The sequence below is a fragment of the Benincasa hispida genome, chromosome 3 (assembly GCF_027475165.1).
Source record: "Benincasa hispida cultivar pf3 chromosome 3, pf3_genome.v1.1, whole genome shotgun sequence".
In the NCBI taxonomy this organism is placed as follows: domain Eukaryota; kingdom Viridiplantae; phylum Streptophyta; class Magnoliopsida; order Cucurbitales; family Cucurbitaceae; genus Benincasa; species Benincasa hispida.
The window spans coordinates 57,332,437-57,352,136 of record NC_143480.1 but is presented as its reverse complement, the minus strand read 5'-3'; the positions used below and the strand labels follow the sequence as shown (position 1 = coordinate 57,352,136).

The 19,700-nt window shown below is 34.7% G+C and overlaps 1 protein-coding gene and 1 non-coding gene across 3 annotated transcripts in view; both read right to left on the bottom strand.

The window, feature by feature from the left end:
- Positions 1 to 14,134, bottom strand: part of CSTF77 (Tetratricopeptide repeat (TPR)-like superfamily protein) — a 45,216-nt gene extending 31,082 nt beyond the window's left edge. Inside the window, exons 1-5 of one of the 2 annotated variants that reach the window (XM_039025229.2) lie at positions 13,957 to 14,134; positions 13,472 to 13,558; positions 10,509 to 10,589; positions 10,332 to 10,394; positions 9,185 to 9,294 (exon numbers count right to left, since the gene is read on the bottom strand). In XM_039025229.2, coding sequence (XP_038881157.1) covers positions 9,185 to 9,294; positions 10,332 to 10,394; positions 10,509 to 10,589; positions 13,472 to 13,498 — 281 coding nt within the window. In that variant the 5' untranslated portion in view covers positions 13,499 to 13,558; positions 13,957 to 14,134. The remainder of the gene's footprint in view (positions 1 to 9,184; positions 9,295 to 10,331; positions 10,395 to 10,508; positions 10,590 to 13,471; positions 13,559 to 13,956) is intronic. The other variant, XM_090312089.1, reaches the window with a different exon arrangement.
- Positions 14,135 to 19,262: 5,128 nt separating this feature from the next.
- Positions 19,263 to 19,336, bottom strand: TRNAI-AAU (transfer RNA isoleucine (anticodon AAU)). Its single transcript has one exon. It is a non-coding gene; the product is annotated as a tRNA-Ile (tRNA).
- Positions 19,337 to 19,700: the final 364 nt, after the last annotated feature.

Below are 19,700 nucleotides of genomic sequence, written 5' to 3'. Positions count from 1 at the left end.
GATGCATTGAGCCTTGCTGTCTCAAGCCGATCCCTCCAATGAGTTGCTTTGTTTTGAAAGATCTCTTTGATTCCTCTCAAACCACAAATCCGTTAACAGAGCTTCGATAGCATTGTTCCATAGGAATTTAGGTGCTTATGTTAAGGATGGACCCGTCAGAATCTGCTCCACATTATCTCTGAAAAAATTCCCGAAAACCCAGCTTGTATTGAATGTTACAAGTAAATTGTGCCAGCATGAAGTAGCATAGGAACACTCAAAGAATATATGTTGTAAAGTCTCGCTTGCTGCCATACAAAGAGGACAAATTGTAGGGGAGACAAACACTGATTTGAGAGCTTCCTTTGCAAAACCTCCAAACAATTCAATGTCCCAAATATCATTATCTAAATCATAATGTTGACTTGACGCGGGCTTTTAGACTTCCAGATTGCCTTTTCCAAACCTCGTTCTAATGGAGAGGAAGTTTGGAGATGTTTAACCAGGGATTTTAACTCAGAATTTTCCATCAAATTCCAAAGACCAAAGTCTTCTGTCAATGCTGTCCACCACTTTCTTCTGTGATAACAACCCATTGATGTTTTGAAGATCTTCCAGCTCATCATCTTTTAAGAATCTTCAAAATAAAACTGCCCATGAGTGGCGGACAGAGTACCAATGATCCTCTACAGAACCTCGCGACTTTAGAGCAATTTTAAAAAGATTGGGAAAGAGCATTTTCAAGGGCAACTTATGGATCCAAGGGTCCAACCAAAACCTGATTCTTCTCCCATTTCCGAGCTTATAAATAGCTAAAGTTTCAACTTCCACCCAAGCTCTTGATATGCTAATTCAAGGACTTCTTAGACTTAAGTTGACCTTGCCTGCTGTGTGCCAATTGTACTGATCTTGCCCATGTATGCTGCTGACTACTTGGTGCCAAAGGGAATTTTCTTCATTAAAATATCTCCAACCCCATTTGGCTAGTAATGCCAAGTTCTTCACTTTTAGACCTCCAAGGCCCAAGCCTCCATCCTTTTGATTCCGAGAGACCATGTCCCATTTAATCAAATGATCAATTTTGCCTCCTTTATGCCAGATAACATTGAATGGAATTAACTACCTTATCCGGCATTAAGAAGGAGGACATATAATAAGTGGGCAAGTTAGAGGAAACCGACTTACAAAGCGTTGCTCTTCCTCCTTTCAAAAGATTGTATCGACATATTTGTCGAGCTTTTGTTGAATTTTATCTATTACCGGCTGCCAAAAGGACATTTCCTTTGGATAGCCCCCAAATGGTAAGCCAAGATAAAAGAAAGGAAGGCTGTCAACCTTGCAGTTTAACCTGGAAGCTCTGATATAACTTCCTGATTCTCCATATTAACTCCAATTAGAGCAAATTTGTCCCAATTTACCTTCTGGCCCGAACACCATTCAAATAATTCAATGATTTTCTTCAGATTATCAAGCATTTCTATCTCATTTTTGCAGAAAATCAAGGCATCAGCAAATTGTAGGATGGGGACATGTATTTTGTCTTTTCCCTCCACAAAACCTTCATAAAGACCTTTGGCATGAAGCCTATTAATTAAGGAGCTCACAACTTCACTTATAAGAATGATGATGTAACTACGAGATAAAAGGAGAGAAATCTCCAATAATAAAATCAAAGTCTTTATTATGAATCAAAAGTTATCAATAAAAGAAGACAATCTCTCTATTTTATAGAGAATGGGAAAGCAAAATAATCTTAATCCTAATTAATCAAAGAAACTAATCCTAATCCTAATAAACCAAGGAAACTAATCCTAATTCTAACCAATCATTTCATTATTTCAATGAAAAAGTCTCGTTCCCTTTTCAAAAAAAAATTCTAACCAATCATGGAAACTAATCCCAATCCTAATCAATTAAGGATTTTCCCATAATACCCTAACTTATCACAATCCTACTACATCATTCTATCCCTCCCAAAGAAAAAAACCGTCCTCGAGTTTTAAAACAAAAATGAAGATAAAAATTAAAAAGTATGCCACTCAAACGGACAAATCTCTGAACACGGGCACCAATAACAACCAATTTTCACGAGCCACATCAATATATTGAATATTTGATTCTTGAAAGGTAAAATTATTTCCATCAACACTATCATCAATGAACCCAACAATTAAGTTGTTCAAAAAATCCTTTGTTGTTAAAATATATGCAGACTCCTCAAGGAATGGAGGAAAAAGATTTTCAACTTTTTTCGAATTAGGTTGCCCATGAGTATCTTTTTCTTCCACATTTAAAGAATTCACATCCTCCCAGTATTTCCTCTTATATAACCTTGACCCTGGTTGTTCTTGAACGATTATTGGTAAATCTTGGACATTTGTTGTGTTGTTGATTCTCTTGTTGTCTTTCTTGGTGGCCAAGGCTAATTTCTGCTCTATTCTCTTGCTGTTGAGGTAATTGTGGTTGGGTGTGTAGCTCAGTTAATTGATCTAACGAAATAGACACGTTCTTTGCAGAGGCTTCATCTTCTTCAACACCTCCATCGTTGATTTCATCGATTAATTGTTCTTCATCATCTAGTTCGAATTGAGCAACCTCTATGTCTGTTAGTCCCATCGATTTTTTCTCCTTCCAACGCAAGCTCCTCTTCGATCTTTCTACCTTTCTTATTCAACTCGTCTTCAATTGATTTTTTTTTTTCATCTACTTGATTCATTTTTTGTTCAATTTCACAGCCCATTTGATGTTCTTGATCTTCTTGAGTGACAATGTGATTCTTGATGGTTTCTTGAAAAATCTTGAAGATTATAATTATGCCTTTCTTGAATTTTTTCCAAAAGAACTCGAATTTCATTCATTCTCTTTTGAAAGTCCTCTTGATAGATGTTTTTATTTGAATATTTTTGTTTTCTTGAAAATGTTTCGGCCTCCAAATTTGTGTTGGAATGATTCATGGGTGTTCTTTCATGTTGGTGATAATAATTTTTTTCATACTCTGAATCATTTTCTGAATCATCTAACTCCCAATTCTTACGTCAATTTCTTGAGAAACCAGTTTGATTAGATCGTTGGGCTCTTTTTTGATAATGTCGCCTTGTTATCCTGTTTCAAACTGCATTAGAATCTTCATTGGAATCGCTAGAATCACTATAATCAAATTTCAAATGTGGATAATGATAGGTTCTTTGAGAAAATCGAACATGTGAAATTATTATGTTGGAATTCTACTTCTGAATCACTTGAATCAGAATTCTAGCACTGCTTTTGGGAGGAAATTTGACTTTCTTGCCTATACCAACTGCTATGTTTTTTCTTCATTGTCATCCTTGGTCGATAATAGTCAATTCTTGCAAAATCTTGAAAAAAAAATCTCGGTATTTTCTTTCTTTTCTAAAATTTAAAGGGTTCCCCCTATATAGATGTGGACTGTTCAACAAAGAGCACAGTGTCACAATCGCTCTTTCGGAAGCTTCTCTTAGCGATTGTGCGGCACTTGTTCCTGCTCACGAACAAGTCAGCCAACTCGAATACGGATTGCCGGTGGCACACCGAGTGCCTCTTGCAACCTCCACCCCCGTTTTAGGGAAAACGGTTTTAGAAAACGGGTTTGGAGAACAGGTTTTCGTAAGCAGTTTTTGTGAGTGTGAATAAAGAAAAAAAGATTGTAGTAGGCTAGAAAGCAATAAGCAACAACAACAGCTTTATAGAGTACTACTCCGGGTATGGGGAAGTGATGATTAGTCTTATCCCCATATAGTGCATTATGAACAAAAAGCCAACTGGCACCCTTGCATATGCAAAAGGGCGAGTGGTCACTTACAATGAAAATGTAAAGAAAGCAAGCTAACTAAGCTAATACAATACATGATATGAAAGTATGCTAGAAGGGGGTTGGATCGGGCATGCGGCCATGGGCAACAGGCCCTGGACAAGCATGACCGTGACACACAGCTCATAAAGCTCCCTCTTGCGATAAGCATCACCAAGAGTTTCCCGGTCTTCCATCCACGACAATCAACGTTGGTTCAGACGACTGCTCTTATACCAAATTGATGTAGCCTAGGAGATAAAAGGAGAGAAATCTCCAATAATAAAATCAAAGTCTTTATTATGAGTCAAAAGTTGTTAAGAAAAAAAGACAATCTCTCTATTTATAGAGAATGGGAAAGCAAACTAATCCTAATCCTAATTAATCAAAGATACTAATCCAAATCCTAATTAGTTAAAGAAACTAATCCTAATCCTAATAAACCAAGGAAATTAATCCTAATTCTAATCAAACATGGAAACTAATCCCATCCTAATCAATTAAGGATTTGTCTATAATATCCTAACTTATCCCAATTCTACTACATCAAATGAAGAGGAAGAGAGAAGGGGGATCTCCTTGATGAACAACCCGAGTGGCAAGTATCCTACCTCTTGGTCTTCCATTGATGAAAATCGAAAACTTTAGATTAGAGATCCAACCCATCCTTCATGATATCCATTTTGGATCTAAATTTTTTCCCATTAGGACTTTTTCAAGGAAAGTCCAATCCACCCTATCAAAGGCTTTTTCCATGTCCAGTTTTAATATCCATCCTTCTTTCCTTTTAGCTCGATATTCCTCTACCGCTTCATTTGCAATGAGAATTGAGTCCAGAGTTTGTCTTCCTTCAATGAAGGCATTTTGAGTGGGAGCAATGATGGAATGCATAATTTTCTTGAGCCTCTGTGCTAGTACTTTTGCCCCAACTTTATAAGTTAGGGAGGTAAGACTAATAGATCTAAAGTCTTTGACCATTACCACATCATCTTTCTTCGGGATCAAACATATGAAATATTCTTTGACACACGCGTTCAGCTTTCCATTTCTGTAAAATCCCTCAAATGGCCGCTTAAAGTCCTCTTTGAAATGTGACCAGAATTTAAAGAAGAGTTCCACTATGAATCCATCAGGCTCCAGAGCTTTATTCTTCCCAAGATTTTTCAAAGCGAACCTTATTTCTTCTTCTGAAAAATATGCTGTGAGGCTGATATTTTGTGATGCATTCACTTTTCCCCATTCTAACAATGCTGGAATTGAGCCTGCTCCTAAGGATTTTGAATATAGTGATGAGTAATAATTCAGAATTAGCTCTCCAATCACCCGGAAAGAGAAAATTGAAATGCCATTTTCATTAATCAACTCAGAATTCAGATTCCTTCTTTTCTTTGCAGCTAGAAATCGATGAAAGAAGCTAGCATTCTCGTCACCAAGTCTCAACCAGTTGAGCTTACTTTTCTGTATTAGATTCCTTTCATCATCCATAAGTAGTTCCACTAATTCGGCCTTCAAGGAAATTCTCAAATTCGAATTTAAGTTCAAGTCTGCCTCCTCATCCTCCAGGCTTTCCAATTTTTCTAATTCATCGAGAATATGCTCTTCCTCTACTCTCCTTACTGCTTTAAAATTTGCTTTCCATGATTTTAGAGCTGACTTTGATTTCCTCAGCCTTGCAGAAATGACAAAGCCAGCCCAACCTTGGGAATGGGAGTTGCTCAATGATCCTTCAATTAACTGACAGCACTCCTTATTATATAACCAGCTGTTGCAAAAACGAAAAGGAGAGGTCCCCCACTCAAAAGAACCAGCTTCTAGTAATAAAGGAAAATGGTCAGAAGACAACCTGTCTTGTCTTCCACTCGTATTTTCAAATGTCTCGTCCCATTCTTTTGATACAAAGAATCTATCTACAAGTGACCTCGAAGTCATGTTTCCATCCCTTACCCAAGTGAATTCTCATTGGAAAGAGGAATCTCCATCAGATTATTATCTGCAATGAATTTATTGAATTTCCCCATGCCTTTTGTCATTCTTCTCATTGGGACACTATCATGAGGCCATCTGGTCATGTTGAAATCACCTGCTAGACACCAAGGTTCCATTATATAATCTGTTAATGAATATAACTCCGGCCAAATGTGCATTCTTTCTCTATAGTCAGATGGGCCATAAACGTTCATAATCCAGCATTCTTTCTTGCAAATTGTCTTGCATTTGACAGATAGTGAATAACCTCCCTTGAGTACTTCAATAATTGACACCTTGCTTTCATCCCACATTGTTAATATTCCCACTGATTTTCCAAAGGCTTCTACACTGAACCAACCTACTTCTTTTGAACTGCACAAAGGATTTGATAATATCCATGTCGAATTCCCCCCTTTTGGTTTCCAGCAGCAACACCAAATCCAGATTAATTTTCTTGATGAGCTTCCTATTACCATCCTTTTCAGCGTATCTCCCAGCCCCCTTATGTTCAAAGATAGAATTTCCATATTTATGCCGATCAACGACTATGCAATCTGCCCCAAAATGATGTCTTTATCTATTAGCCAAGAATGATATCACAGGCTTCAATTATTGAGTGCAAGTGCTGAGGGACTTCTTCTTTATTCATCGGATTAATGGGTAGGCCTTTTGGAGCTTCCTCTTTTGTTGAGTGCTCTTCCAAGAATAACTCACCAATATCATCGCCAAAATTGGTTAAAAACTCTGCTTCTTCTTGTACTTCCCCTGTTTCACTACCTTCTAATTCCTCACTGCTTGCACTTATATTATTGATATCTAAAGCTTGGTCTTTCTGGTGGCATGGACTGAAATTGTCTTCCAGAACGCCTCACACAAAATAGACACTAGAACCTGGCATTGTGAAATCAGATTGAATAAACTTCTTAGTATTAGATAGAGTATGCTCTGACCTTAATGATTTTGCTTCGGGGACTTGGACTTTGATGCAGCAGCTTTCTGGAAGGTCTGGATTTACTATTAGTGACCATGAGTTGATGAATGAAGTTTGTTCTCTTGCAAAGTGTCTGGGAAATCGCTTCAGTAGTTTTGAGTATTTCTTAGGTATTAATCGGTGGCCATAAGAAGCAGAGGAGTTGTTAGAGGTCTTATTTGGAACTTTTTGAGACTGAATCTTTACTCTTTTTGAGTATTTGCTTTTTGGAGAGAGAGAATGGCTGCTTGAGTTCCCAGACAATTGGGATTTCCCAGGGAGGGTGTCGGGCAGCTGTTCACTGGGAGTTTTCTTTTTGCGTTCGTTGAAGGGGATGATTGGGCTGCCTCATTTGAATTCTTACAGTTGTCCTCTTGTTTCTTCTCTCCCATCATTAAATGGGACTCTTTGGATTCCTTGGGAGTGTTCACACTGTCTACTGGAGTTAACTGGTTTACTCCCATCTTCTCCGGCGCCAGTGGAGCTATCAGGCTTTGAACTCTGATCTTTAACGCTTCAAATGGGTTCCTTGAATGAGAAGGAATCGTTTAAAATTATTTTAAAAACTCCACACTTTCCAGATTAAACAAATCGTTGACTTCTTCATCAATCATAACCAGTTGCAGCCTCTGTAAATCAATCGGGTTGGAGAAATCCTTAAAAAATAGACTGCCCTTAGCGATTTGGGGAGGGTTAATGACTTCAACGTCTCTAAAATTTAAAAGGATGTTGCCCCTAGTAAAATCGGTGATTTCTATTGTGGATGGCATGAAACCACAAAGGTTCCTTTTAACATGTATCTTTGCTTCAGAACAATTAACTAGATTGAGTGTTTCTAAGGCAACATCATCTAAGCCACCGAAACGAGCACCTATAGCTTCAAATATTTTCCTACTCCAATAATCTAGAGGGAGGTTCCTTATTTAATCCATCCTCCAAAACCTTTTGTTAACAATGGCCGGCTGTGTTTGAATTTGTTCCATTTTTCAAACTTTAAGTGGGACAGACCAATTTCCTGCAATTTGCCTGTTTTCTCGATGAATTCCTCGACTGAACCTTGATCTAAATTGATCACAATGCATTCTCTGCGAATAACAGATTTATGATTACTTTAGTTTGGAAAAAACCTTTAGCACTTTAGTGATCTCCTTCCAGTCATAAAAAACAAACAGCCTTGAGACAATCCACAAGTTATCAAAATCTTGTTGGTATACTTCCATATTCTTGCACACCCAAAATAAGTTTGAGCTTTGTTTTTCGTTTGCTGAAACAGGGGATGTCATCTGCCTCACCAGATTATCACTGCCAGTGCTCTATTTTCCAGACTCCGAAACAGAGGTATGAGAATGACGCTTTGTCTTCACCATGTCTGTGTAACTCAATCTTTGTGATTGAAATGAATTCTCCTCAAAAACCTTATGATGCTGCTTGGATAGATTAGAGCTTGAAAATTGATTCCTTTGCCATAACATGTACTCGTGTTTCATCTGGAAGCTTTGTATCATTTTGAGGAAAGCAAGCCAACCCTGCTGCGAGTGGCCCGATAGCACATGGATGAAGTGTCGCCCACCTGTTGTCGGTCATACTGTGCATCTCATAATCCATCCTAACTCTACTTTGAATTTCGATATCCTTGTCCTTCCGTGAACATCACTCCCATTTTGAAGGAAGAAATTTTGTCAGGCCTTCGAGTTATTTCCATGATAGCCTCCGTGAGCCAGCCCATTTGTGACTTTACTACTTTCAAAAAAAATTGTGCTTCAACGTCTTCAATTTGGAAGAAGCCATTCTCGAACCAGATGCAATAAAAGGAGTTGAGGAATTTGCAACTTTCCACTTTCATCGCAGCCATTGAAAGGGAGAAGAAAGGTGGTTAAAGTATGCATTGCTCGGAAATGTCGCCAGAGATGGAGGATAACAGAGAAACTTGAAAACGGGAACAGGGAGATTTTTGTTCGTCTTGTATTGATATGCTATCCTACATCTTAAAAGTAACTTCACTGAAAAGGAGCTATAGTTGAAGCATGATAACATCCTCTGCCAAAACGATTGAGCATAGTCACAGAAAACAAGAATGTGCATAATGGATTCTCCACATTGGTGACAAAGGACACACCAACTCAGGGCAGACACGATCCATGGGGCCTTTTTGATAAGTACGTCTGCTGTGTTAATACTACCATGGCTAACCTCCCATAGAAAGAACCGAATCTCTTTTAGAAACAGTAGCCTATCTATTAATTATTTTTTCAAATATAGTTGAAATGCATCAACAAAAAATGATAAGAATGGTACAAAAACAATTTTCAAGCCTTGAAATATAAGCAAGAGAAAGTAACCAACCCAAAATTTTGAGATGCTAAAATATGGTGGTCGACTTAAACAATGTTGCACCATGCCATACCATGATGAGATGAAATTCATCCACTAATAACTAAAAGGTGAAACGATGATCATACCAAAGAGGGATGTGTAGACAGTTCAATAAGCACCGGCTAAATATCTGTCTTGTAGCATCGTCATTATTTACAACCATGTGTGCCTCCACGTATTGCTTCCAATATTTAGCCTGAAGAAAATGGTTAGTGCATAGATAGAACCAAAAGGTATATAAACCTACATCCAACTAAAAAGGAAGAACTACTTTTCCGTGTATGATTGAGACTAGCTGAGAAACTTACAAATTAGGTGATCAAGTAGGAAAGGGTGTTACGGTGTTTGCATAGACAAACATAAAGGACATGAACCATGATATTGGAAATTTACATCCCCAATAACAGGAAAATCATGAACTTTTCATTGATATGACATAATACTTACCTCTCCAATTCAAGATTAGAGACAGACAGACAACCCTAGTAAAATCAACACCACTCCATGATTCTATCCAGTTTGTAAAGTCTATAAATTCCCTTAAGCAACTACAACCTCTTTGAAGCAATCCTTAATTGTTAATTCTATCTCAGATTAGTATTTGCAAAGAAACATTCTCTGTCATCTACCAAAAGTGATCCTAAAAAACTTCTCTGTGCGATTACAACCTAACAAAATGCAACCATACCAAGCACAATGGACAAAAATGCTTAGATGCTGAGTGACTAGGCAGGCAGAATAAAATTAAAGAATTAGTGTATTCCATTCCTGCTACATGCCAGTCCTTGTCTAGATCCTTCTCTAATTATTTCTCTTTCATAATTCAAGCCAGTTGGAGATAGTTATTATAATAGATTCCTAGTGGCATTTAGAGGGAGAGGATACCTAGCCTTGCCCCACTCTGCCGCGTACGCCATTCTCGGTTCCAACATCTCCGGTAGAATCAATATTAGTTATTGGGGTTTTTTCTAAATTACATCTATTGATATTGAAATTGATTAATCTAAAATCTATCATTTTTAAGACTTGGCTTTCACTTAAATTTTCAAAGGAAAGAAATCGTCATATGATATGCTAAAAAATATGAGTACCAACCAGCATTAGCTGAGCCCATGAAATAGTTACTCTATCTCTGCTCACAAACCCAGCAATAAGCAAGGTTCAAATTTCAAAATGCAGCTACTTTAAGTGAAGGTTGACAAAGAAAATTATTGAAATACATAAGAAACTCACAGCAGTGGGATACACCGTCAGCAGTTGCTCATATAATGGTGTTGCCTCCAATATTGGCAAACGCTAACATGAAATAATTGGATTCAGTGTTAAATCGAAGAGGAAACTCAAATTTAAACTTGATTGAGAGAGGGAGAGGGATGGGATGTGGTGTGAAAACTAAAGATGATGTCACACCTGCGCCTCATTAGCAACACTTTCTGCCACCTCAACATTGTACTTCAAACCATCCAAAAGCTTATTGCTCGTTGTTTTATCCTGAACATGGAAGTTAAATAGGTTAAACACACAATTACCCACTGAAAGACAAAGGAAAGAGATCCTTGTCCTCCTTCTTCCTTTTAAAAAAAATAAATAAATAACTTACCAAAGGCATCAATCCAACAACAATCCTTTTTTCTATGAAAAAATGAAAGAATATGCGGGAAATTCAGTCCAATCTAACAAAATAAAACGTAAAGATATACTTATGCCCATCAAGAAACATTGAACCTAATACACATCCACATTTCACTCAGGAGCCTCCCAAACCCTCTAAAAATTATTTTGTTCCTTTCTTGGTAAAGCCCCCAATAAATAGCACACACTCCAACATGTCACATAAAACCTTCCTTTCTCGTGAAAAGGATGGTGCAGAAAAAACTCTTCGATCATATCCCTACAGCCTCTGTGTCTAGCCAAACTCATCAGAAGAAAATTGGCTCCAAAGTGAGTGCGCATAATCACATGACCAGAGAATATGGTCTAGGCCCTCCACCACCCTCCTGAAGACGATGCAACCCAAAGGCACCACCAATTTGGAAACCCTCCTCAAAAACCTATCAAATGTATTAATTCTTCCATGGAGAACCTGCTTGACAAAACTTAAGCTTCTTCAAAATTTTCACCTTCCACGACTAGAGAAAGACCAATTCACTCAAGGGTGAGGATTGAAATATTTATTGATATGTCGATATATCCATCGCTATGTCGATATACTCATTGATATATCCGTAAATTGGAGGGTTCGTCATTGATATCAAGGATTAATCAATATCTTTGATATCTTTAAAACATTAAAAATATATATCATCTTCAAACCTCAATATGAATATGAATATTAATAACAAGGTCTAAAACTTAGTTTGGAAGTAAAAGGAGCTTAATTATTTATTAAACTAATTTGTATAAATTTTTTATTTATAGAAACATTCGTCGATGTTGATATTGTACCGATATATTCGTATACCTAAAATACCGATATCGATATCGACATCAATATTTTATTCCTTTCTCATAGGAAAAGGGTTTACAACACAAAGAAAATAGGATTTACGCGAGAACCCTTTAGAAGGACTAGGAACCTAGACGTGGCGATCCCTTCTCCCAAAGTTGTTGCAACAAAAGCCCCCAATCATCAATAGGAAATCGGTGACATCCAAAGTATCCCTATCAGATAAAGCATAGCTAAAACCCAAATCATCAAGCATAACTGATATAATCCAACAACAATTCTTAGTCAACCTTGAGTAATGAGTATTGGATATAATGAAAAAGAGGCTCTTTATACAAGTGGTTATGGATTTTAGCACCACCAAGAATAGTCTACTTAAGAAAGAAACTTTCCACTGTAGTCAAGACAAATCTAAAAGGAAAAGTGATCCTAGGGCTCATAAAAACCACTCCAATCGACATAAAATACTTAGAGATATAACGACAAAAAGAAATGGAGAGAGAATATTATATAAAACTTACCAAAACTTCTGACCTTAATCATAAATTCTCAAAGGGAAAATGATCGATTCGTTGTAAAATGAATTATTATCTAGTAGAATTGGATTTTTTTTTTTTTTAAAGAATGCTTTTACTTTCCCTTGAGACTCTTGATTCATGAAATTTTGTTGGAATACCACCAAAAATTAGGGTTCTACGATACATAATAAATCAAGTGGAGTGTCAATCACCAATAAACCTAAAAGCTTGAGTTAATGGGCTATGGTATCAATACTTTGACACTCTCCCTGACTTGTGGGCTTAAAATTTTGTAGGATACCCAACAAGCAGAAATCAATATTCATTAGGAAGGAAATGACATTACAGGGATAATAATCTCCTACTCTGGTACCATGTTAAATCACCAATTAATCCAAAAGCATAAGTTGTTGGGTTACGGTACATTTAATTATCAATATTTCAACATGGACAACCACATTTCCAATAGGAGTAATACTCAGCATAACAAATTACAACAAACTCCTAATTGGGAAGAATCTTCGTGTCTATAATGGTCATAAATTCCGACTATCCTATTTACTCCCACCAACTATCAGAATCTCACTACCTCCTTTCTCTACTCGCACATACATTACTTCCATGTGTTTTAAGTATCAAGTTACCCTTGTTCAACTAACTAACCATTCAATCACTATCTAAACGCCCCTTTCTTTCTTCTACCCTGTTCCATGATCCTTGTCAACTACACCAAAACTCTTCTCGTTTACCACCATGTTATCACCACTTTTACACCAACCAACTACCTCCGCAATACCCTTATAGGCTTTTTACTCCACCCTAGAAATCACCTTACTCTACGATCTGTTATACCTCCAATTGTGAATACTTATGTGAGAAGGGGTAGAAAGGGAAATGGGAGTGGGCCCAACCGTTAGTGGGCTGGAGGTTATTTTGAATTGTGTTTGGTAAGGCTTGCGTGTGGCAGGAGGTTATTAGTATGTTTTTCTCTTTTGTATGTGTTTCATGTTTTTTGGATATTTTGTAATAGAACAGTAGTTCTATAGAGCTGTTAGCTGTTTGCATGTAATCGTTGTTTTGAATCAATGTTATTGTAAGTAAGACCTAGAATCTTTACACAATCACTTGAGAAACTGCAACCCCTCTCCTCTTATCGACTCAAAGAATATGGAACAGACTGGCATGGCAAAAACTACATTTTTGGGCTCAATATAAGAAATGGACCCCCACCTATGCTGACCTTACAAACATGGCTCTACTGATCCATCTTCCCCTTTAAACAACTATGCCCTTATCGCCCGAAGTCATCCTTACCCTCCACTGGTTTCTAAACATTTTCTTTACACAAAAAATCTCATAATATCCTGAAACGTTTTCTCAGGGGCGAGGAGGTTGAAAAACACGCGTACCTTTGATTCAGATCCCTCTGACACCATAGTGAAGAGAGTGGCTGTAAATAGAGCAGAGATTGTATAAATTTATGGTCGTCTGCTTAGCTGAACAAGAAAAGCAAAAATAAGTAGCAATCCAAGAAGCTAAAACAATAAAGCCTATCTCTGCAGCTTGTCAGTTAAATAAGATGTTGTAATTTGTTTACACTCAAATTGATGAACACACTCCATTGCTTCATTTTAACAAGATTATCAACAATATAGAGGCAACAGAGAACTCTGACCAGAAAAAAGCCAAAATTACGCATAGAATTTGCCCAAGTCAGAACAAACGAAACCCAACCCAACCCAAAACCAGAAATTAAATTCTTCATGAAATTTCAACTCATTCAATTGATTGAGCTCAGCATAACAAGTATCGATATACATACATTCATAAATCCGCGAAATTGAAACAATAGGGACGAATAAGAGAAGAAAAGCTTGCGAAGAGCATTACATACCTGCGAAAGCTAAAGCAAAAACTGGCTTGGTTCATAAATCCGAGAAGTGGGAAGAAGAGTATGATTTCGGCCGCCAAACTGAAATCTACAGTGGACTTTGGTCGAATTTAATCTCGAAATTTTGAAGGAGAAAAGAATAGAGAGATTGTGACAGTAATATAACATTAATTTTTTAGATGCACAAGTTTGCAAATTTTTGCCTTTTCACAAACGAGAAAAAAAAATTGCAAATTTTTGTCCATTTCGTATTCATTTATTAATTTAAATACTCTAAATTTATCCCTCCGAAAATTACATCAATTTAAATCTTAAACTAATAATTATATCAATTTAATCTCTAAACTTTATAAGTGTATCAATTTGAATCTAAAACTTTTACAATTGTATCAATTTTATAAAACACAAAAGTGAACTAAATCATACAAACATGGGAAAAACATTATTAAAACTATGCTTGGGCATGCTTCATAAGTGTATCAATTTGAATCTCAAACTTTTACAATTGTATCAATTTGAAGATCAATTTTATAAAACACAAAAGTGAACTAAATCATACAAACATGGGATAAACATTAATAAAACTATGCTTGGGCATGCTTCTAACGAGGAAGAAAGAAAAAAGATAACTCTGCCCTTGAAGATTCCCCTTCTTCGAGTTTTCATCTCCTTTGGTCACAAACAAACTCGAACCTCTCGATAAACAAAGATACCACCACAAGAGTTTCCCTCTATGTTCTAGGATTCGAGCTAGATGTATGGACTCTAACACTTTGAAGACGAAATGAAGGTTGAGGGAATGTTCTTGAGAGAGTGGAGTATATAGAGTGAGAATATGAGAGTAAAAGCTAGGTTAAATTTCACCCAAAAAACACTTTTACTTGTAAGGGTTATAGTGGTATATTTATAGGGAGAGGGTAACCCTCTCTCCGAGCTTTCCACTCTATTATTTGTTAATCGATTAATTAACTATTATTTAATCAATTAACATATAAATTAAATAATTATATAATAAATCATATTCAATAAAGAATTAATTGATTAACATATAAATATCACATATTTATATGCATGCATCTCTCTTATACTATAATTTTATATGAATTTACATTTGAATATCATTTAAATATCTCTCTTATAGAGTTTGGATCATAGATCATATTTATAATTAATCATATTATATAATGTATCAAAATACACTATATATTAATCATGTTAATATAAAAAAAAATTAAGTAATTTGAGCCATTCAAATCATTCCTCATTAATATCCTTAGTGAACCTTATGAACCTACAGATTAGAAGCTGCAATGATATAAGACTAATTAATTAAACTCATTAATAAAATTCATCAATATTCATTAACTATCGTTACTCCACTAAAGATCAATAACTGCATTATTTGCACTGCATACATATTTCTGTGTATATAGATATAATCAATCAACAGCGAGTCGACCATTCACAAATTGCTCATAACTACAACTAGGTCGAAATATTGATTTACTTCTTGTAGTTACATCTAACTTTTTAAGTACCACCGATTCCTCTAATGAACAAACAATTTATAGTCCAACTATAAACTAACATATATTGAGCTAATGAGAGGTTGAAGCCTCACTGTTCAAGACTCAAAATCAGCTATCAATTGAGCAATTTATCTACTTTCTCTAAGACCGGGAAGGAGTGAGTTCCTTCTTGTGTAGTGTGTTTCTAACTCCCTACTCGGACAAATCCCCAAAATGGTAGGCTTGGTCGGTTAACACGACCACTCTCACTCATATAGATTAAATGATTACTCTCATAAACAGGAGTCCACAACTCTGTCAGAATTAAAGTCAAGTCACCTATGGTCATCATAGTGAAATATTAGTTTTTTCAAGTAACGGTATTATAAAGAAAACCAATCATTTCGCGGTTCGTCCACTCTTATATAAACTCTTTATACATAATACCCCACTCACGTGTCTTCACATGAATAATATGGGTCAATTGTCTATAGCATTTACAACTTATATAACACTTACGAAGTGGACCGTATTCGCAGTGTTATCAGGATAAGACACTCAACCTTATCCATTTACTGTAGACCTTTTAGATTATAACTTAGACATGAACCACTTGTATGTTTCCACATATTGTTCAAGTGACATCACATAACCTTTGATTTTAGTTTATTGGATTGAATCAATGCAGTCTGAATGTCAAATAAAATATGTTTTATTTTATTAAATAAATAAATTATTCTTTCAAAATAAAAACTACAAGATTCGAGATTTAAAACACTAAATTCAACACGATTGTCACCTTTGACGACCATTGTCAGCCAACCTCCGGTTTCTAACTCCGACGGTCACCGTCGGCCAACCTTCGGTGATCCTGCTAGCAAACATTTTTAAATTGTTTTATAAGTCATTCCAAAGAAGCTCTTAGTTTTATTATAATGATATTTTTTTAAAAAAAATACAGTGTCTCTTTTCTAATTGTTTTTTTCTTTTGGAGTTTTTTAATTATTATTTTTATTATATCATATTTGTTAGTTATCTCTCCTTCTTTCGTTGTTTAAAATTAATGTTTCCTTTACCTAAGGATATTTAATTTATTTTATATTTTTCTTAGTTGAAAATCAATCATCTATCTATTGAGATCTAAAGTATATGTCGAATATAAAAAGTAATATGATGAAAAATATAAATATACATCACATATACCATGGTTTACTTTTATTTTTGTGTGTGTTTATAAATATACAGAAAAATGTAAATATACATTGAATATATCATTCAATATATAAGACAATATGTTATACAGATTGTATTATTTATACACTTATCAAGCATACTAATTTATTTTTAGAAAATTCAAATATATAGTGTTATATATATCAAATATACCTCATTTTCTTCTTCAACACTTATCACCGATTCTTGCTTTCACTTATGAGAGCAATATTGTTTGGATTTTTTTTTTTTTTTTTGAGATATTTTCCTTACCTGTAGAGGTTCTGAAAAGGAAGTTATTTTGGAAAATTCATAATCACAAGAAACTTTCGAGAGTTAAAAAGGTAAATTTGACCTAGTTTTTGTCTAAAATAATAGCTCATTTACACTGCAATTGTGTAGTTGGTATATTTATTTAAATTATATGTATAGAAAGCCCTAATTTAATTTAACATTCTCATTTTTTGTTCGTTGGTCAATTTAACTAGCTCGAAGATTTAAAATAATCTTTAAATGTAAAAGATTAAAATGTTGAAACAACTTGGTGACCAAATAAAAATTAAAACTCAAACTTCATGATATCATGATTTTTTTTTATTCCTCAAATACAATTTGAAGTTAGCATGTTATGACAAAAAAAACACTAATTTTCAAATTAGTTGTGATAAAAGTCTATGAAGTTGTACCGCAAAACCTACTAAAATCAAAACAACAAATTATTAAAATAGTAAATTAAATAAAATTATAATTTTAGTCACATCTCTATTCCAAAATTCAAAAATAAAAAATCTTCTAAATATTTTAGTTTAATTTAAAATTAACCATAATAAAATAATCAAGATACAAGTTTGAACTAATCTAAAATCTACCAACAAATTAAATACAAGAAAATATTTTACAAACTCGAGATTTATAAATCTGCATTTTTCACAGGCTTCCTAAACTTGCACTCCAAACCTAGACCTTTAAAACCTGCACTCAAAACACGGTTTTCTTAAACCGACTATCTAAACCTCTCAGGCTAATCCCCAAGCTTAATATTCCCAGACTTAAGATTCCAAACTTGTACGCTAAGTTCCCTTTAGAAATTCGAATGGAATTTTGGTGTTAGGCGTTCTCAAAGACGATCAATGGATGAATGAATGTTCTTTCAGCTGAAACATTGCCCTCTTATTTGGAGTAAAAATGGCTTATGATAGGGGCTATTCTCATTTTTTGTTGGAGTCCGAGTCTTAAGGGCAGGTGAAAGCTATCGATCTAATTATCCACAAGGTGTCATTTTTGGGAAAATTAGGGAAAGGATGTTCAAAACTCACGCCAAGGGGCTTAAATTTATCCCGAGGTGTGCTAATTAATAGAGTTACTCATACTTTAGCAAGATGGGCTTTGTCTAATGTTGGGCAGGGTGTTTGGGAGTTTGATTCTCTTTGTTAGTTTTTACCCATTTTAAATGGTGAGATCATGGGTAGAGTTGGCAAAAATCTCATCCACGTGGGTCCTTGTCCCGATCAGGGCAGGGAATCCCTGGTTTGACCGGAGACCTGGTCAAATTGAGAATTCTAATCGAGTCCCCAGTTGGGGACGGGGAGGGTATCCTCGCCTCGTCCCCGTCCCCGATTAAATTATTTATTTATATATATCATTGAAATTTCAAAATTTGAGTTAATACTCTTAATCTCTCAAGAAAAAAAAAATAAAAATGTCAGCGTCGTTAGTATAATGATCAATTTATTTTAGGTTCTCTTGAGTTGGTAAAAAAATCATTTTTAAACAATGCATATAAATATCTTTTTTTTTTTTTTGGTAGATGTTCTCATTTTTCTCCCTTTTGTCCAATATTTACAAAGGTTTGGGATACTTTTAAAATTTATGGATATTTTAAAACTTTATAAAGTTATAGGATATTTTTGAAACGGTTGATAATATAGTATTATTTTTATCCAAAATATCAGATTTAAGGACATTTTGTTATAATTTAGCCATAATATTTTTTAAAAAACAAAATACAAGTGAATTGGTTGGTTTTTTTAAGTTCAATTATAAGTTGTTACAATCAAATGACGAAACTTCTAAATTTGATCCATTACCTCCAAAAACACACAAAATTATAATCATATAATTACAATTTCATTAATGCATATTTTTAAATTCACAAACCATTTATAAATTACTATAGTTGTTCTAATTAATTCTTCACAAATATAGTTTAACTGACGTAAAATACATATTCTCGATCAATAAATCAAAAATTCGAATACCCTTTCATATTTAGTTATAATTTCATTAATCGGTTTTGTTCTACTACTAGTGATTGTAGGTATCATGTAATAAAAACGTTGTGATTAATCTTATAGAGTTCAACTCCTATACAATGAATAACAATTAAAAATGTAAGACTTAAGTGGACAGTAAATCTTTTTTTTTTTTATAACAAATATTTAACCTAAGTAATATATATTTATGTGCAACTAAAGTTGTGTCTAGAACGGTTAAAGTGAATAGCCATCAGGAATTTCACTCATCAGAGACTTTATTATATATTAGGATATTATTTGACAAAGACCCAAGTTTTGTATTTGAAAATAAATTTGGCCTATGCAGGTTTCGAACCTGCGACCTTCGCGTTATTAGCACGACGCTCTAACCAACTGAGCTAATAGGCCAATTATGAGAGTAATATTATTGTTTTCTTAACTAAATTATAATCTATAAGGATTTCATTTCTTATTTTTTCCCTCAATTCTAAGGAAAAAAAAAATAATTTGTACAACTAAAATTTGAGGGTTGTATAAATTAAAACACTAATCTAATATTTTGTTGAGTTAAGCAATGATTAACATGATCTTTTTCCTTAGAGATCGAGGTTTGATCTCCCACCTCCAGTAAATGAATATTTTTATGTTAAATAAATATAATTAATTATATTTAGTAATTAACCAAAATTTTGTATTAATTTTTTAAGATAACATAAAATATTAATTGTAAGTTTGTTGAAATTTATTAAGTCTAAATAATAACCTTGAACTT